We start from the raw sequence: 20,959 nt of genomic DNA on the forward strand, positions 1-20,959 counted from the left end.
TGCAGCTCATCTTACAAGTAATATATGTGCCGTTATTTCAAATAAAACACATAAAATTAGTTTGCTCTCAAATAGTACGCGTGTTATATTTTAAATAAAGACAAATACTTCAAACATATGTATATACACTCATATAAGATATGTCAACACATTAAAGCCAAGGTCATGGAGCACACCAACCGAAATTTGACCATAGAAGATAAAAAACCTGATTTGATAACAAAGCAGTAAGCTCTGCTCCACCATAACTTTCCATAAATGTGTCTGCGTGTGTGCATGTCGATACAGTAGTGAGCATTTGTCTGCGCTCGATTGTTTACAAACAATGCTAGAGGGCCGCTAGGCAGGCGCTAGGTTAACCACGCATAAAGCGAAATGAAGCGAAATGAAGCGAAATAAAAAGTTAAAAAATTGCACGATATTTTCGGTATCTAAGGAAAACACACAAAACTAGCAAAATTATGAAGAATAAATACGAGCACTTACGAATTATAAAAACAACAACGAAGTTGTGCGAAAAAAGTATGAAGAAAAAAAAGGAAACCAATGAAATCGAAACTGAGTAAATCAATAGGCAGAAGCTAGAGTCCAACTGAGGCATGTAGAGAATGAGGTGGTGGAGCAAGAGGAAGCAGCACTTAGAGTAAATAGAGCAAATGGCTGCGTGCTAAAGCAGATCAACGAAACAATAACAAAAAAGTAGACAACAATTGAATAACACCAAAAGCAAATTGAAATAATTTGCAAATTCTTCACGTTCACGAGTCAAATGGCATTTAATACGTCTGAGCGCCAAATATTATGCAAATTAGCTGATTGTGACAAAGCAAAGCGGGGGCGCATGCGCAGACGCTGATAAAAGTGCTGTTCTTGGATACATTTGAGGGAAATGGTGCAGGGAGAGTAATGAACAGGTGTTTGTTCACCAATAATCATGCCAATTTGATATTATTTTGTGTAAATTTACGACGTTCAGCTTTTTGGGGAAATTTTCGCGGATATTCAGAATGTATTACATATTTTCTTTTATTACTCAAATTGGCTTGCATATTAGGTAATCACTATTTTTCAACTGTTGAGAGCACTTGAGAACTTGTAGTTCTTATTTGTTCCTCCGTACGTATACTAAAAGTGATCGTCATACTTAAATGCCATACGCACAAATTTAATATTTGAAAAAAAAAAATCTTATTAATAAAAAAAAGTTGTTAAACAAAACTCTTGTTCTTATGCTTGGCGACCCGTAAGTGCTTCAAAAACCCCCGTTCCATTTGTGTAAATAATTTCATGTGAATTAGCATACTAGTATAAATTAAGTCTAAATGGGAAATTCGCATGAGTATACCCACATTTTAAGGAACATATGCGTAGATAGAGATAAATATACGAACCTATGCGTGAAAGCAACGGAGTCAGCAAGTCTTCGCTATTTGTATTTGAATAAATATTGCAATGAAAACTAAATTATTTTCTTCGCTTTTTTGCAGTTCAGAACTGATCTTCTTATTTAAATYGTTGTTATTTAACTTTTTATTTAATCACCCGCTGCACGCTTGGCTTGATTTTCATAAGCGTGTTTCGCGAAAAACTTGTCAGCGTTAATTTATTATAAAAAGTGTTTCTCAAACGCGCATCATATTCGCGCATGTATGTATGTGTGGTTGCTTTTGTTCAGCACTAATTTCATTTTTTATTTACCTTTATTATAAGCTCGAAGATTTTTTTTGCATAATTTGCTTGCGAATGCAACAAAAAAGGCAGTGTTTTAACGATTGTTGGAATTTGTGTACTAAAATATCCGCCATTATGCGGTTTTAGGAGAAAAACTCGTGTGCTCTTGATAAAGACTGCTTTTGGCCACATTCCTTCATTAGCTAGAAGCTTTGACTGTTRTCTAATGAAGTTTTCTGAATCGTAAATTTATTTATAATTTGCTTAAAATAAATATGCATAAATATTTTTAGCGCTTGAAATTTCAGTTCAAATGTACAGCGACGTACAAATTATTATAGCTACCCAATTGGTGGTAATTTTGTTTTTTTAATATTGTGCATTAATTTATAGCAAGGATGTACTATTTTCATTGCAATCTATAGAATTCTGTATAATTATCAATGACMGTCAAATTTTATGAATGAAATTACAAAATTTAGACAGAAATTCGCTATATAAGTTGTTATTATTTTTTAAATATAAGAAAATAATTTTTTTTTTTACAAAAAAAGTGACTTTCAGGCAGTAAAAGAATGGCATATGATCTTAACAGTTTTAATGATGAAAGATTATTTTGCTTTAACTGAGAAATCCTAAAAGTCTGGCATAACAATTCCAACGAATAAAAATGTATGAGTAACTTAAATTTTTAAACGGCAATTCTTTCAGTATTTCTTTCAGTTTTCTCCAAATCCATCGAAAGAACAGCCTTCACCTCAAACTGTTTCGAAATGTATCTGAGATTCTGCTTCAAAATAAAAGGTCTGTGAAGAACGTTAATATTTGACAAGTTACTCTCAGAAAGAGCGAAATAATGAAAATGTAACATAACTTCGTCAATTTTAATAATCTTGTCAGCACTTGAAAAATAATCCATATAATCTTTAATTTAAGTATTCAAAACAGAGTTAAAGCAGATGCCTCAATCATTACTTATATACACATTTATTGAACAGCTATTTCTATAAGTATATGGCAGCAGCTAACTTCTACTATCAAAAATAACCAGCGCTATCTCTACCTCTTATGCTCTTTTTTTGCTCTCTTCAGCTTATTGAACTCTGTATAAMATTTTCCATGAAGTTTATAAAACCTAGAAGGTAACGTTGGAGACCTTGTGCAAAGTAGATACATACATTGTGACCAAAAAGTACTCGAAAATTGTAAATAAAACGCAATTTTTAATTATTCATCAATATTTATTTTGTCGCCCTCAAAGTAATCCTTCCCAGATCTAATACATTTATGCCAATGATTTTTCCAGTCTTCGAAATACGTCACATAAGCAGTTTTAGGATGGCCTTCAACTCCTTCAGCGAATTTGGTTTTATCTCTTCGATCGATTGAAAAATGGGTTCCACAGAATGGCAATTTTAGTTTGGGGAACAAAAAAAATTCGACTGAGCCAAACACGGAGAGTACGGTGGTTCATCGATGATATTCATTGAGTCTTTGCTTTTAAATTCGGTCACAATCGTGACTCGATGCGATGGTATATTATCATCGTGTAAAATTCATGAATTCTTCTTCCAAAATTCCGGCCGTTTTGGACAGATGTTCTTATGCAAACGCCACAATACGCCCAAATCCTTAATGACCGTCTGTCAAATTCATGATACACCAAACGACGAATATAGAAAAAAACAACGAGCACCTTGGTTTTTGAGGTTTTGGTTTCTTTTCGACTAATTTTTTYCCCATCATTCCGATGAGTTTTGCCTTGTATGCCTGTCAAACTCATTAACACATGATCCATCGGCAGTTATAATGAACACGAGAGATGTCGAGCTCTCTTGACATCCATCTCTCTAACATTTGTTTGATTTATCAAGCACCATAAATTTTTTCTTTTTGCGAGATATCTTTAAGAAATTTGGCTTGGATTATTGTGTATAAACTAATCGATCCAAATCTAGTTCTTGAAAGTCAACTTTTGCATTTATGAAGGGTATTATAGTGTCGATGCAACCGAAGTTAATGTTTTATATATTATATTTTGGTAAATATATACTCACTCGCTGTTTCTATTACTTACTGGGTCAGTTAGATCTAGTCAGGAGAAGAGAGCGCGACAGATATTTGTTAAGAAAGGCCATTATGCGAGCTCAGTTATCTCACGATGTGTACTTTTTATGAGTTTGAAGGGGAAAGCTATTTACATCAGCAATTAGTGAAGACTGAAAGGAGCTTGTTTTAACCATTACAAAATTTAAATATGTTATGCGATTTTAGTTCACCTTTTTTGTTGTATTTTGAATTGGTCTTAAATTTTTGCACAGTCTCTTAACTGGTTCTGAGGAATTTGAGGTCCTATTGGTTAGAAAATTAGATAGATAGATAGATAGATTAGAAAATATTTCATTAAGATATTCTGTTGATTAAAATCAAGAATTACTCTTTCGATGGTAGATACATTCATACGGAATTACCATGAAATGTAAATATGGAAAATATATTAGCTTTCAATGGAAAAAATGGTAAATAAAGAGCACCAACAAAACAACAAATTGATTAACTAACATTTATGATTTGACTATGCCAACCTTCTTTGCGAAGYTCTAGTGGAAAAATATGCTGCCAGTTTGTCTGTGCCGAGAAGGTAGCCTAACTGGGTAACCTCATACAGAACTTCAGTTWCTTAGCAACTATGTAAATGTGCTTTGGTAAAAAATAATAAATTCGTTCAAGGTCTGTCAGGTTCAAAATTACAGACTACAGTTAACAACAAGATATAAATTATGCAATTTACAAAAAACACGCTTTACATTGTTATGGAATTCACTATTTCATTAAACGGACGTGACCAAATGAATATTGTACATATGTCACACAACGTTTTACAATCGTACTCATGTTGATAACAGAAGCGTTCTCAAAACAAAAGGAAAAAAATATAATTAAATACAAATTGGTATCTGTCCCAAAACGGTTTCTGWCCAACATTTATAACATATGTACATATGTTTACCGGTTTGTCGTACTAACGCAATACAGCTATTTCATACTTCATCGCCAATTAACTCCGCAGCTGCGGAACAACAAAGATTGCGCCTGCGCCGTTGATACGAGCGTCTACCGACTTCAATGTAAACAAACCGCACGTGGCAACAGGCCAAACTAAGCGACTATAACCCACTGCGGAGAGCCCAAAATGCCAGCAAGAGAGAGTGAGCAAGCTGCATACATTGTAAGCTTTGGTGAAGATCACCTGTTGTAGCTGCCGCTTTTTGAACGTGTTTTCTTGAAATATTGTGCGTATGATACCAGCGATTAACTTTAGAATAAAGCGTTGCTAGTGTGGCTCGAACGTAGCGCTAAGTGTCGCTTAAGTATTAGATTGTCGAATGATTACTGTCACAGCGATCACGGCGCATAAACAACTTTTTCGAGTGATTGCCACAGTTGCCACATGCGCTCACAGACGCACACGTTCGTGCATTGTCCGTTCGCGATTACAGAAATAGACTGCAATTTTGTCAGTCTGCACTAGTAATTACAGGTATTTGTGCAATACTTGCATGAAACTTTTCCGGATTTTGTCTATAAATGAAATCAAATTCATAAGATACTTAAATTGGTCTTTCGTCGAGTTTGCGTTTGAGTTTGAGTTTGAGCAGTTATTTGCAAACTTGTTAATAACTGACATTTGAAACTTCGACGGAGGTTGGAATTTCGGTGAACTCTGTTGGTTATTATTCTCAATTAAAAAAGTGTGTCGTTTTTAGTTTAGAGTTCGAGCATTTGAATGTAGCGAGTGCATGTCATTAGAAGTCTATAATACTGCCAGTTTACCGCTCTTGCAAGAATAGAAAACCTTGACTTAAAAACAAGAAAATTTATGTATTTAACTTTCTTATAATYATTACATAGTTTTAAAAAATARTTTTAATTTAATATTGGAAATTTGTATCATTACCCTACTATACATATTGAAAACTTTATTTTGAGTAACTCTTCGAAAAATATATCTAAAGGTCCTAGGTTCTAAAAGTCGTAGATATTAATTGTGGTAACATTACATATTCCGAGGCTGTTGTTTATTTTTCCGGAAGTCGTGAACTATTTGAACCATATGTAAAATCGTTTACTTTCTTCACTTTCGTGAACTTCTACACATGACCCTATTCTGAAGAACATTAGATATTATCTTTTTAATATTAGTGCTTGATAAGTCAGCGTCATATAACTATTCATATCCTGTAGGCACACCTGACTGCCCTCTCAAAGTCTCGCGAAGAGTTTGATGCTCCGGTTTGCAGAAATTTTATCGAAAATTGTTTTACAACTGTTCAACAAATAATTGAAAACTTAAGGATACTCGATAAAATATTACGCTAAGCTCTATCTCACTACTTACCATCCTATTTAACTGACTAATATGCTTTCAATATCTGGCAACCCTATAAATGGTGAATAATATGAGAAGGGCGCGTTATAGTTTTTAAAGTTCGCTCAGCCTTGAACTGGGAATGATACTAAAAATAAGTGTTACAACTAGTTTATATTAATTAGTGAGAATATCAAAGCGTATTCAAAGTAATTTTGAATAATAAATATTAACAATTTTATACAAGTTTTGGTTATTCCAATCGCCGGCGACTTCTGTCGGTGAATTTTATTTATCATTTACATAACAATGACCAAAATAAAGAGTTATAAAAATATATATATTTAAAATCAAGACGTTTATATAATTTTATATCGAATTATAGTTTTATTACTTCAGGTAATTTGTTCTGGCATTAAATGGGATTTAATTGAAAGGTATAAGTGCCTGAATCAAGTATCATCTGGTACCTGTCTTGTCAAATTAGCTTCATTTACAGCTTCATTTCCTCGTCTGTTGTTCATGAGCGGGTTTTTTGTCCTTTATCATTTTTATATATAATTATATGGTTAAAGCTTCTAAGTTTTAGCTTTCATAAACTTCCATCAGATTTTAATAAAGGGTTTACTTGGTGTTATCCAAACCGTCTTAACTACAAATTACATTTATTTTTATACGAAGCACTTCTATTTCTATCAGGTCTTGGTATTTGATTCTAAATTAATTTTTTCAAACAATAAAACTTTACCTGTGAAACGTTCTATTCTGAAATATGCTCTACTGACCAGCAGCCTTTCATGGAAACCAAATACTCGTATAGAAGAGAGAGCGAAAAATTAATCGACTATTATGTTCTATAGAGTCTTTATTTGGTGGAGGRCTCTAGAAAAGACCACACTTGCAAACAAACTTGAGCCAACGCTCATCAGCAAGAGTGGTGCACTAAGGTCMATTCTAACCATGGCACTTAACGTCATTTTGAACATAGTGCCTTTAGGCAWGGCCGGATGGTGTATTTTCGCGAAAATGACTACTATTTTCAAAGAACCTGGGTTGTTAAAAGAAAGCGTATCTGAACACTTGGATATCCCCATACACTTTGACTCCATACCGGATCACCTACTTAGATCATGGAGTAGCCGATCCGAACTCTGGCATCTCCTTCTCTGCCCATATAGTATTTCGACGAGAGAGTTATGGCTGTGAAGAAAATGCTGAGWCAAAGCTTGGGGAGAAGGTTGGTGGAAGGGTTTACTGTCTCTCTCTCTCTCTGTCAACTCCAGTTTCAGACTTCCTGAGTACTTCAAGTCGGGTTTACAGCCAATAAGGTAGTAGCAGATCTGCTGATCTGGACTGTAGTCTCCTTCAGAGAACTGACAATTTACTCAGATAGCAGAGTAGCGAACTGATTTGTAGTGCGTTCAGGGTTGGTTGAGGAGTGGTTAACCTCGCTATTAATAGCATCGAGTGTCTTTGCCGGGCCATAGCGGTATCGCAGGAATTTGTAAAGCTGATCATCTAGTAAAGAAAGGCACCCTAGAACTTCAACTGTATTCTTCTACTAGATACCTGGGTTTTGTGAAGCTTGGTCAGCGCTGGGAAACAATCAGTACTGGCGCTATCGCGATAGCCTTTTKKTCCAAGATTGATCGCAGAAGATTCAGTGATCTCTTTGCCTTTAGTAAGGTTAAAGTTGGGAATCTTACCAGACGCCGTTTGCAGAAGCYRTATGGAAGAAAATAGGTAGAWAAAACCAACTTGTCGGGAAKTGAAATTAAACGYCTGCGCAAATTTGTATTGGCTACTAAACGTTTTGCTAATTTAAAGTCCGGACACAGGAGCTCTTCTKTTCTACCAGTCCAAGTGTGATGTACAAGTTTCAGCGCAACCAAAAATGAGTTTTTGTTTTGTTCAAGATTCAAAGCTTTTCGGGGACCTGATAACCACTTACAATGATGTTAATCGATTTGAAGAAATTGAATATTATACAAGAACCTTTTACATGACAAGTAACTTTAAAAAAAAGCATGGTCAATTATTTGAGCTATTGGATAATGCGATATCGTAAAATCAGATTTGGTTCTTATTAATTAATTGCGTTGTTTAATTTGCCAGCTGTAGCTGAAATGCATTGTGATGCACGTGTTAGAATAAAATTTTAATTTGTTTTCGTCGATTTTTTTTTCATTCTTTTGCATTTTTACCAAATGCAAGTTCTGCATTCCTCGCGGAGCCGCGTGGCAATACCGCAGACCAATAACTCTTAAGTTGGAATGCGTCTTTTGCGGAAGTGATAGCTGAAGGTGTCAGAAATCGCAATCAAATCAAAGACCAATTTGCAACAACAACAATTTAACAACAAAAAAACGCATAAATAAAGCAAACAAACAAGGAAAACACGAAAACGGAAATTTGAATATTTTAACCTCTACTCAAATTTGTCTCATATTTACTTCGCACATAAATACACACATATATTATGTACATGCTAAAGTCCCATTATTCGCGTTCGCCGGCTGTCGGAAACCGCAGCTTGACACTCACTCTCACTGCCAAGATCAAAGCCTCAGTGACTTTAGCTTCGCCAGCTAGTCGGCGGCAGCTAMATGMAATGCGCCGAATTCATCTGCTTACTTTAGCTATAAGCAAAAACAACAGCAAAAGACCGCAAGTGGGTCAAGTTGGTTATAAGTAATAAGAATTTGTATTTTGTTTTTCGCATAAATTTACCCAAAATATATGCAAACAAGTAATTATATTTAACGAAAACGTAAACGTGAAAAATTTGACTTGTCGACAGAGTTCGCAACATCCACTGCGAATTGCACAAATATGGGTGTGGCATTTTCCTTGAGCGCWTGCCCAAATACGGGCATATGCTGGAGATTATATAATTCTGGTCTATGCGTAATTTCATGGTTGTTGTTGCCACTACAAATCATTGTTCTTGAATTTCTTTGTTGTKCAGCAGCAGCGCTGGGTCAACCTTTMAGCAGTGCCTTAAGTTCCTTTGCTTTAATTTCTTGTGATGCACTTAATTGAATACTTCGATTTATCGAAAACGTGATCTTTTCCGGTTGTGAATTCTCCGCTCTCGATTACATTATTACGCTGCGCTCACCTTTATYAAAACCAGCCATTCAAGCGGATGCTGCACGCATGGCTACGACAGCGCAGGTAATCACAGCGCGCACAACAACACAGAGTTCAGATGCGAAGGCAAAAAAGGCCTCGCAATTTGCTATGAACTTGAACTTCATTTAAGCGAAAATGGCAAGAAACTATTAAAAGACAAGGCATAAAGGGTGCTCTTCACAAACGTACATATTTGCTTATCTGGAATTACACATTTTGCCTCTCCGCTAAAGGTTTTGTCGCAATAAAAATTCTGGTATGGGTTATCGCTTTTTTTAAATGGAAAGTTTTGCATACAGATTGCGTAAGCATTTGGGTTATCCCAGTTTGGTTTCTACAGAACTAGCTCGGTAATCAGTGTTTACTATAATTCTTTTCAGGTTTTAACTTATTTAATTTTGTTGTACACGGAAGCATATTTAGAGCATGTAAGGGATTGTTTATTGATAACTTTATCGCGRCGAGTTTCAAAACCACTTTGTGCTGTAAGTACCTCTTGAGTTGGGATGAGTCATGCTACAATTGAAGAGGAGAGRAGCAAAAATGTTGTTCACAAGCTTCCCTGTGTGACAAATGAGTGTGAAAGTAGAGACGAGTTTAGAGTTAGTGAGCTTTTTGGAGAATTCACCGATTAAGCAGCAAGYACCGGTAGCATCTTGGATTTTGATTTTGAAAGGACTAAAATGCGTTATGAAGTTTTCGAGGTAAAATCGATCACAACCCGTCCTAAAGCATTATAAAATCGTAAAATTATAAATTTTTACACTTGTTTAAAAAATTGTTGTTGGATTTCATACAAAAATGAGTTTACACATTTACATTTCTCAATGCCATGTTTTCGAATCGTTATAACTTATAACTTTATGAGACCTTATGAAAACCCTAAAAATTTGTTTGGATCTTATTGAAATAATTAACTGTTTTTGAGGTCTTAATTTAATGATATTTTTCATAGTTTGGCATRTTTTTATTCTGGTTTCTTCTCGACTTCACTTAAATCCGGAAAACTTCGAAATCCATCCCAAATTGTTTTTGAAAGCCCGAAAAAAATAAATCTATATTGAACACGTGATTCTCATAGTTTCGTTGGTATATTTATCACATTTGGAGTAWTGAAACTGCTTTACTCCAAATCTATCATAATCGAAATAAACTAGGAACTATCGTGCGTGATCTAAGCAGCACTAATTAACAGACCTTATTATTGCAAAATATSATGTGTATAATAACCTCAGCCGTAGTATTCAGACGAATACCGATTTTTTGTGCAGAACTAAACTTCATAAGCATTTTGGRGGTTAACTGCAGGGTGTGAAAACCCTCAGGACAGTCATAAGGTCAATTAGWCTTGAAGGGCTAAGCTGTTTCTTTGTTCAGTCTACTGCAGTYTGTAGCGTGAACTTTTGACTCATTCATGATTTTCATTGAATCCGATAATTGTCTTAACCCTTCTCATTGTTTTAATTTGCTGTTTCACGGCGGCTGCACAAGTTAACATGAAAACCAATTTGTGTGCATAAATATTTATTTTGGGCGTGCATTGCTGGCCTTTGCTTGTCACATAGCCACAATCAACAATCAAGTGTTTCATTGTCGAAAAGCAGTTCATTGTCAAAAATCTTTGAATGCGCTTTTATTGCAGCTCAGTCGCATCCGCATCGTAAAATTACTCTTACAACATACATATGTATATGTGTGTATACATATCTATATACGTAGGTAGATAGAAACAGACAGACAGCAGTTGCGGAGCAAGAGCAAACATTTACATATATGTGCACGCATAATTTTCTTAGCTTTAAAATGCTTTAAAATTCAGTCAGTCATGTCTGCAATATGTCAACACACATATTTATACATTTATGTACTAGGCTGTTTACTGTGTTGTGCTTAGAAAGTGCAACACTGCAAATGGTAATTATGTATTATAGCTTTAAAGGCATAAAGCAGTTATAAATAAATAATATGTTATTTTCATGTGCTTAATCTTAGGAGTTCCCAATGTTGTGTAATGTCATATTTTATGAATAACTCAGTCAGACTCTGCTAGAATATCGGGGTATTTCATTTAAGAGTTTGGTAATACGTATGTCGAACTTTGTACTTGAAATTTGTGTTCTYCTTCACTGCTTTCATTTGAAGAAAACCTTAGCCGAAATCATCGTATTTTAGCGAATGTCTATGAGAATAYGTTTCAACCCTTTTCTGAGCGAACGTTCCAAAAGTGGTTTGTAGCCTGGGTGACAAAAAGGTTTTACCATGTAAAACTGAGAGCATTACTCGATGAAGATTATTGTCAAATACAAGAAAAKCTATAAGAATCKTTGGAGKCAMTCCAGCAGCYATTTTRAAAGGTTTACAAGYAGCCGGATATATTCAAAAGCAACTRAATTGGCTGTCATCTAAATTTARGCTAAGGAACTTTGAAAGACGATTTTTAATATCAAGAATAATATGCAAAAGGTCGTTTTTGTCTTTGATTGTAAGTAGTGTTGAAAAATGAAAAATTATTCATTATGGTAACCTTAAATACAAAAGAATTCATATGTGAGACCTGACCCAGGGGCCAAATCAGCAGTAAAGGCAAATATTCATGAGAGTAGAAGAAATGTTGTACTATGAGCTTATAAAAGCCAGTAAGCCAGTGAAGTGATTAATGTTGAACTTTACCGACAACCATTCATAAAATTGAAAGGAATGACTGCCAGAAAATGAACGGAATTTTAGACTAGAAACAAGCCTTTAATTTTTCAGAATTAACAAGATGGACCTCATGTTGTATGAGCGGTTTAGAAAAGAGTGACTGGGTAGTTTTGCCTCATCCGCCTTGGCCTGGATCCTTGTCTCGTGTGACTATCATTTTTACCGCTAGATGTAGAATGCCCTCACTGTAATAGGGCTCACCTTAGATCAGTGTATCAAAAATTGGATTAATTCATTCCTGACAGTCAAGCCGTCCACAAGTTGTGAGAGAGATGGGAAAATGTTATAACTTCAGAAAGGCAATACTCTGAAAAATACTAATTTACATGCTTTTCATAAAAAACGTTGAAAAAAAACTTACGAATAATATTATAGACCCAATTTTATTATATATATATTTTGACTTAGAACCCGCTAAATATTATGGTATTAGTAAATATTAACCTACAACACAATACTGATTGTACAAATGCTACAATTTTATTACACGCCACAGTAGGCTTCAACTGTCGCATGGATGCATTGAAGTACGGCACTTAAACAGCCGCACTGCTCTAATTTGGAGCACATATATGAAATTTTGGCGGTRTCTCATTGACCAATTCAGGGAATGTATCACGGCCTTTTTCTTATATGAAATCTACTTGAAAATAAAACACCATTGTTCCAGCCAAAGCATGAGCAAGTAGCTGGCTTACCTGTTCGCTGAYCACAATGGCCGCTTTGTCGACAGTTGCTTTGAAGATACAAAAACTAAAATAAAATATTTACTACAATATGCTGAACTAGCTGTGGTGTGTTTACTTTATTTATTTATTTTCCGACTTAGTYGACAAGTGAATAGTTAAATTCAAATATTGAAGAATGACTTTACTATACATCACGGTGTCATGTTCAAGGAACTTTCTGCCGCAAGCCAATCAACCCGCGAGGGTGCAAATAAACCCAGTTGAAACCGATCACGTTTATTTATGCTTTCGCACATAGTTATTTACATACATGCCATACATGTATTTATATACATCTGTGTATTTGTACATTACTTTGATTGTTTTTAGCACCAARCAGCAATGTTTACTAAATAGAAATGTGTTGAAACCCTTTAGCCTCTCTAAGCTTTAAACGTTGTAAACAATTATAAAGTTCTTTAAACGTTTGGCAGATTCTTGATTGGCTGCCGAAGGTTATCGACAGACTTTGAAAAATTATCTGTAATTTTGGTGTTGCTCAGACTCTGTTTTGTTTTTTTCATTCATATTAAGAATATTACTTTGAGTAAACATATTAGTCTTGCATAATCTTAACGTAGCGYTTTCAGTAAACATTTGCATACAAATAATAATAGCGCATTATCTAAATTCAGTTAAATCAGTTACGTCATRACATTCGACATTTACATTTATGACAGTTGAAGCATCGAGCTGCACCTTTGAATGTGAGGTGCCAGTCAGCTTTCAAAAAACATTTTCTATGGTATTAAGCTGATTTAAACACTGACTTTTTAAATAGAAATCAAAATAAATAAATATATTACATTATATTTATTTCATGTCATAAGAAATGCCCTTGTGAAGATTATTATGCATTCTTCTTCTTTATTGGCGTAGGAACCGCTCCCGCGATTATAGCCGATTTTACAAAAGCGCTCATGTCGTTCTTCCTTTTCGTTTTTTTGACACCAATTGGAGATTCCAAGTGTAGCGAGGTCCTTCTCCACTTGGCCGGCGGGTACTGTGTCGAATATTCTCAGAGTTGGAGTGTGTTCATCGATTCGGACACGCCGAACTATGTTTGATGAGTGACTTGTAGTGTTTGGTCTTTGTTCGTCGAGAGATGGCTTTATTTCTCAATTGCCTTCACAGTCCGAAGTAGCGTTGGATCTCGAGCGTTGGATTTGGTTTTAATGGTTCCAAAATAGACGAAATTATCTACGTAGTCGAAGTTATGACTGTTAACAGTAGGGTAGGGGGGACCCCTCCAGGTTGGGGGAGAAACCGAATATACCCGTGGTAAGGCATGCCTGTCATAAGAGGCGACTAAAATCCAAATGCACTATGTCTGACATTGCAGGTCTTTGTTTAAATGTCAACATGGTCAAAGTCATATAAGTGCTATAATATTAGCTTGAAATGATATTATAGTTTTTATATTAATTGCTAATATAAAGGCATTTGTTGTTCAAGCAACAAATGTCACCAGTCATGAGTGGGATTACTATGGACTCAAACTGGTAGTAGCCAAAAGTTAAAAAAGTCATACCAAAGACTTAAACATGGTGCCACGGGGAGCAGTTAGCCCTTGGAGGAAACTCCAATCTGCTCATTGGGTTCGGCCCTTTGGGGAGATTCGTGGTGGCTGTGGTTTAAACCTAAATGCAGGCAGGGAATTTAGTCCAATGTGGAGTCGAGGTGCCGGACCCAGAGTACGGCAGAGGTTTTAGGTCGGCCTCGAACCCGACCAAGGCGGCTTAGGGAGTCCCACCCTAACCAATTGGAACCAAATTATAACTGTATATGCCAGCACTCATGCTTTGGTTCTCCAAGGTATGGTGCAGGTGCATGCACTTATGCTTTGGGGCGCTGATCAACGCATTGTTTTGATCTATGTGCTTCAAGCAATAGAAAGCACCGTGGGGTTAGGCCTTCGCAGGCAGGAACTCACGTTAAACCACAACGGACTCTGTTAACAGTGACGTGGTAGCCAAGTCGCGAATGCTTGATGACAGGAGATATTCCGTCTTGTCCTCGTTCACAATCAGACCCATACGCTTCGCTTCTTTATCCAGTCTGGTGAAAGCMGAGCTAACTGAGGCCAATCATATCAACGCTTAGCGGCGTACCCCAGCAGCTGTACACTTTTATAGAAAATACTACCTTCTCTATTATAAAATATTCTTCCCTATCCTGACGGAGCTTTGGTGTTTCTCAACGTCAGTGCRTTGCTAGAGAAATACAGATCAATTAAGAAAAGTCATGGAAAAACATATAGTTCGATAATATCCCAATAAGACTTCATTAAGTTTCAAACTAATTATACAGTTCAAGCACTCCGCAATACAAATTCACACACACTACTTTTATATGAAAAATTTCTTGCTTCGAAGGTGTCACATAGCAAAATATTTAGAAAATAGTGCCCAACAACAGCAACAACGGTTGCCAATTAATCATTGTATATCTTGCTAATTTTTCACTAATTACGAGCGCTAATTGTTGGTGCTTTGGTTGTGCCTGTTGCAGCGAGGTTGTTATTCAATTTCATTAATCCGCTACTTGCATTCGCCGTAATGGATTTGTGAGACAAACTGCGATGCTAACGGCGGCGAATCTGTCGATTGTCTGACAATCGGAAAGCCAGCGGCAGCAATGATTGTTGCTTGTTCGATGTTTAATGCGTTTTTGCTGTTGTTGCTGCCGTTGCCAATGCTCTAATAGCCATTGTTACGGCCATTGTTGGCGCTATCATGTACCCTCGATCGGTGTTGCTGACATCGATTTGCCGTTTACACTCACGCGCACATACATTTGCACATAGCAACCAGTGCGTATTTCCATTCATACACACATCACACATATCTTTCTGTATGCATATAGGCAAATAATCTGCCGGTACAATGCGAGTAGTCGCACGGTTCAATGCTCCGGCTTGCTTACCCATGCTGCTTGTCGCATTACGGCTGTTGTTGTTACAGTCTAATTTATTTACTTTATTTGGCATTGTTACAGGTGACGTTTAGCGATTGTCTCGCATCAATAGACGTTGTTTGTATTGTTTTTATTGTTTTATCCTTAGTTCATTTCGTATCAATGGCGATTTATATTTAAATTTCAGATTTCTTTTTGTTGTATTTTTGTTAAATTTGTGAATATTTTGAATTTTTGTGTAAATTAGTGTGGCTTTATTAWTTTCTTGCACTTAAATACCAAACCAGTTTAACTCGATCTTTGTACCCATAACTGCAGCCCAATCTTTCGTGGWCAATTTCATTGTCATGGTCATAGGTGTTACGTGTGTCAGATGGTTTACATTCCAGCTAAAGTGTTATTTCGATCCCCACGGCTAAGAAAATAACATAACCAGGGTTAACTTTAATTATTCCAAAAACAGGAAATTGAATTGTCAAAATCTAATCTACGAAAAAATAAAATTTTTATGTATCAAAGAAACCTTATTTTGTAACGCTACACTGTTGAAATGAGAGGAAAACGAAGAAGCTTACATATTGTTATTAATAATAATGATTTCAATAAGATTAATTTCGAAATTCGGAAGCAAATATTTCGTTTTTGAATCTAACTTCAAAAAGTTGTGAAATAGTTTTTTTACTAAAGGTAATTTTTCCACTCTTAGTATGAGAGAATAAAAATAGATCACATCCGATTTTTTGGCATAGATATTAAAAGGTATTATTGAATACAAAATGGCGAAAACATCAACGATCCCGTTGATTGACATTTTTTCCGCCGTCAACTTGCTGGCTAGGCTTCTTATTTGAAAAGAAAAAATTATCTTTTTTTAATTAGGAAGCTTTTATCAATGGCATAGTAAAGGGGTTGTAGGACTGGATTTTGCCATTTTACTCGGAAAAGCATTGTTTTAACGCGCTTGAGTATGAAATTGTCTATAAAATACGATTTGGTTGAAGTAAATCGTTGAATAATTCGTTCCCAATTTTGACACCCGGATAAAAAAAAATTGGTTTCGAGGATACGAGCCTCAAAGTTTTGGTACTATACAGCCGCTGCTTGCCTATTTCTTAGAAAATATTTGGAGTAAACCAATGAAACTTCGGAACTATATTTTTGAATAGTTTTTCAATTGATTAGAGAGAATTTTTTTGTAAGTTTTGAAAATTCTAAAGGTATGTTCCTCCTTAACTCATTCGTAGGTATGTACATTTTTATATTACTTATTAATATGCCACGAAAAAAAAAAAAAAAAAAAAAAAAAAAAAAAAAAAAAAAAAAAAAAAAAAAAAAAAAAAAAAAAAAAAAAAAAAAAAAAAAAAAATATGTTCAGTACTTAAAAAAATCAGAAGCTTTAAATTTAAAGGGGAATGGTTATTATTTTAAATTCGAAAGAACACTCTTGGTCATTTACTTTGGCTATATCTTAGATGATCCATCCATTGAGTCCAATTTGTGATAACTCGTTAGAGCTTTTTGGTTGCCTGAATGAAAGTGAGATTGTCTGCATAGACTTCAGACTTTATATATTCCCACAGAAAATGTCTAACGTTGTGAAATTATACGATCTTGGTGGCCAATCGACCGGCCCAAAACGTGAAATTGTCTGCTCACCGAAGTGTTCTCTCAATAAATCCATTGACTGATGCGACATGTGAGAAGTGGCGGCCTCCTGTTGAAAGCAAATGTCGTCGAGATCAAGAGATTCAATTTCAGGCATCAAATAGTCGGTTATCATGACGTGATAATGGTTGTAATCTTCCTGGCATCATTTTTGAAGAAATATGAACCGATAAACAAAATTTGTTTTGTGAACTTCGAATCTTCTTGGAACTTTTCAAGAGCGAATAGAGCGCTCGGGAAGCTCGAGCGATTTCTGTTCTTGAACAAGCTGTATTTTTCCGCGGCCTTCGTGTACGCTCTCAGCTACGGCTGCTATATTTTCCTCCCTGCATGCTGTACTGGGTCTATTGGGTTATGGTGTTGCGAATAGCACATTCTTCGCAGAACGTGAATTTCCGAGATAAAGCCAGTCTTTCCATTGTAAAATATCAAACAATACAGGGAAAAATAACATAACAAGGCTATTGAAAAAAGTACCCTTTTCTGAGATCACCGCTTATACTATATACATATATTCGAAGTACAAAAAATATAGTATTCCAACTCTTTTTATCAAAAAAATTGGCTGTTAAAATTTAATTTAGGTATGAGTATAATTGAGTGTTAGTCATCGATACTTAGCCTGATATCGAGTAAGTCAGGCTATTGCAAAACTACTTCCGTATGTGCTTAAAGTTTTTAACCGCCCTTTTCTTCACACATTTAATAATCAATAATTTTATTGGCAAGCATTTTATTGCAAACTGGAAAGAATACTGATAACTGTAATTAAATAGGTAGTCATGTTAAAGCTCAATGAGTAATCTAAGTACCCATGAATTCGCTCTAAATAAAGCTTACTTTTTAATTGAAAACTTTAAGCTCTAAAAATATTAAAATTTTGCCYCTCTACTTTATTTCAGGGATACTCAAATTATCGAGTGTTGGCATTGCACTGATAATTGTGGCGGTTCTGATGATCGCGATTGATCCCCTGCAGCTGCTAATTGATAATGTAAGTGAAGTATGCATAATAAAAACAATAATAAAGATAAAAATTACGAAAAATACTACAATAACAGCTCAATTAGTGGCAAGCATTCTGTACCTTTATTTTCCAATACAAGATTTCATATGCAATTAAAAAAATTGCGGAATATTTTTATTTGCAGCAATTGACCCTGAAAACCGGCACGCTGCTGTATAATTTGTGGCTGAAGCCACCGCTTGAAGTGTTCATCAGCGTGTACATGTTCAATGTCACCAATGTGGAAGCGTTCATGAGCGGACAGGACAGCAAGTTGAAGTTGGTGGAGGTGGGTCCGTATGTGTATCAGGAGGTGTTGGAGAACCAAAATGTCTTATTTAACGACAACAAAACCGTGACTTACACGCCACAACGTACAGTGCGATTTATACGTGAACGTTCTGTCGGTGATCCGTCGATCGATAAGATAATGGCGCCGAATATACCCTATTTGGGTGTGATGTCTGCGGCGTCTGCTTACTCAATATTCGCTATGATGGCGRTAAATGCTTTGACGAAGAAGTTCAATTCTAAGCCGATGTTGCAACTAAGTGTTCATGATTATCTCTGGGGTTATGAGGATCCAATCGTGAATTTGGCATCGAAGATTGTGCCGAGTGTCATACACTTCCGACGCTTTGGCTTGATGGAGCGGGTGAGTGGCTGCTTGTTGCCCTTTTTGTAGTGTGGCCTCCATATTCATTTCTGTGTTATGTTGTAGATGTTCGACGAAGGTCATAATGTGGTCACCATGAAATTACCGAAAAAGCTGCACGCGGACGATGGTGGTGCAGTGGAAGAGACAGATCGTGATTTCTCCATCGACAATTGGAACGGCAAGACAGGTTTCAAAAACTGGGACTACAATGAGGAACGCAAGTAAGTTTTTCTTTCTTTTGCAATAAGTATCCCTCAGAAGTTTACGATTTGCTTTACTCTTTTCAGCACAAGCAACACACCTTGCAACACGCTACGTGGCACCTATGACGGCACGCTCTTCCCGCGCAACATCCATAAAGGTGAAACATTTCGCGTGTATCGCAAAGCTTTCTGCCGCAGTCTGCCCATACAGTACTCACACCCTGAAACGGTTAATGGATTCAAAGGYTATAAATTCAAATTGAAGGAAAATGCTTTTGATAGCGATCTCGGTGACTCAGAGACATCTTGCTACTGCAAGAATAAGCATTGTTTGAAGAAAGGTCTTGGCAATATTTCCCCTTGTTACTACAGTAAGAAACCACTCAATAACACTAGATTTTGCAATTAATCAGAACTAWTCGTTAAATATGTAGATATACCGCTGGCGGTTTCATTCCCTCACTTTTTTAACGGTGAACCGAGTCTGCTGGAAAAGATAGACGGACTGCGTCCAGATAAGGACAGACACGGTACAGATATAATCATACAACCGGTGAGTGTGAATTAGTTATAAATAGTAGATTAATATCACTAGAGTAGGTCTATGTTTTTATACTCTTGCAAGATGTTGCTACAGAGAATAATAGTCTTCTTCGTATCTCATAAAATTAATCGAGTTAGATATAGTATTGCATATATATAAAGTCCGTCCGTCCGTTCGTGCAAGCTGTAGCTAGAGTAAAAGTTCTGATATCTGGATGAAACTTGGCACACATATTCTTTGGCAAAAAAGTACGTCGAAGTTCGTAGACGGACGTAATCGGACCACTGTACTTTTTACACTCGAGATGATATGAGAAAGTTCAAAAGGAGCCAGGTTAAAACCTAAACGACGGTCGTGGTATCGCCTGCTTTTAGGTGGAATAACATATCTCGGGATCTGTCCCACAGATTTCAACCATATTTGGTTCGTGACATTATTTACATATTCTTATGTAATGGTGCGAAAATARGCGAAATCGAACTGCAACCACGCCAACTTCTCATATAACACAATTTTTAAATTTTTAAGTAATTGTAATAACACKCTTAAGYTTAGCTTGTCCGACATATCATAAAGAAGTTTATTATATATTTTGCAGCAACTGGGTATACCCATGAGAGTGCGTTCCCGCTTTCAGATAAACCTACTGATGGCAAATGTCAAATATAAYCGAGATGTATCGCAGTTTAAGAACATGGCATTGCCCATATTTTGGATTGAGATGGTAAGCTGGTCTTGAGCTTGTAGTAAGTAATAGTGCTCTAACTACTATTTCTCTTCTAGGGCGTTGAAGATCTCACCCCCGGCGTGAAAATGTTGCTCACATTACTATTTCGTGTTTGTCCATGCTTACAGTTAGGGCTGGTTATAACGCTCATCGCGATTGGAGTGTATTTGGTATGCARTGCTTTGTTGTATTGTTTCTGGGCGCCAACAGCGTGGAGAAACATCAATTCAACCCTGGAGAAAGCAAAGAATGCTGAGGCCGCCCTCAAGGCAAACGTAGGCTTCTTGCCGTTGTTAAAGCAACCGACGATAGTAGAAATGAAGAAGCTGCCGAAACAATCCAAAGCGGTGAACAAAAAAAGGCCTGATTATGATGTAACGCTGCTGCCCCTGCACCGAAGTGTGGTGGCGTAGARCCAGGTCCGGAAAGACCTTCTGAAAACTCCCAACTGTGATATTAAAATTTAAGCGTAGAATTTATACCATTTTATTTGGTAAAGTTTTCATTCCATTTATAGCAGGGACTAACTAATTAACAGTATATAGTTAATCTATATAGATTTTACCATTAATTAAAATAAGCCACAATTTTGTATTCTACGATATTTCTATATAAATTATTTAAAATTTAATTA

General features: G+C 36.0%; 1 protein-coding gene across 1 annotated transcript in view; it reads left to right on the forward strand.

Moving 5' to 3' along the window:
• LOC108972009 (lysosome membrane protein 2) overlaps positions 1–20,853 on the forward strand; it is a 22,173-nt gene extending 1,320 nt beyond the window's left edge. The window contains exons 2-8 of the mRNA XM_018938434.1: positions 18,090–18,181; positions 18,339–18,848; positions 18,915–19,072; positions 19,139–19,425; positions 19,489–19,607; positions 20,197–20,322; positions 20,382–20,853. Coding sequence (XP_018793979.1) covers positions 18,090–18,181; positions 18,339–18,848; positions 18,915–19,072; positions 19,139–19,425; positions 19,489–19,607; positions 20,197–20,322; positions 20,382–20,738 — 1,649 coding nt within the window. The 3' untranslated portion in view covers positions 20,739–20,853. The remainder of the gene's footprint in view (positions 1–18,089; positions 18,182–18,338; positions 18,849–18,914; positions 19,073–19,138; positions 19,426–19,488; positions 19,608–20,196; positions 20,323–20,381) is intronic.
• Positions 20,854–20,959: the final 106 nt, after the last annotated feature.

The sequence above is a fragment of the Bactrocera latifrons genome, unplaced genomic scaffold (assembly GCF_001853355.1).
Source record: "Bactrocera latifrons isolate USDA-ARS-PBARC rearing strain unplaced genomic scaffold, ASM185335v1 scaffold_11, whole genome shotgun sequence".
Classification (NCBI taxonomy): Eukaryota; Metazoa; Arthropoda; class Insecta; order Diptera; family Tephritidae; genus Bactrocera; species Bactrocera latifrons.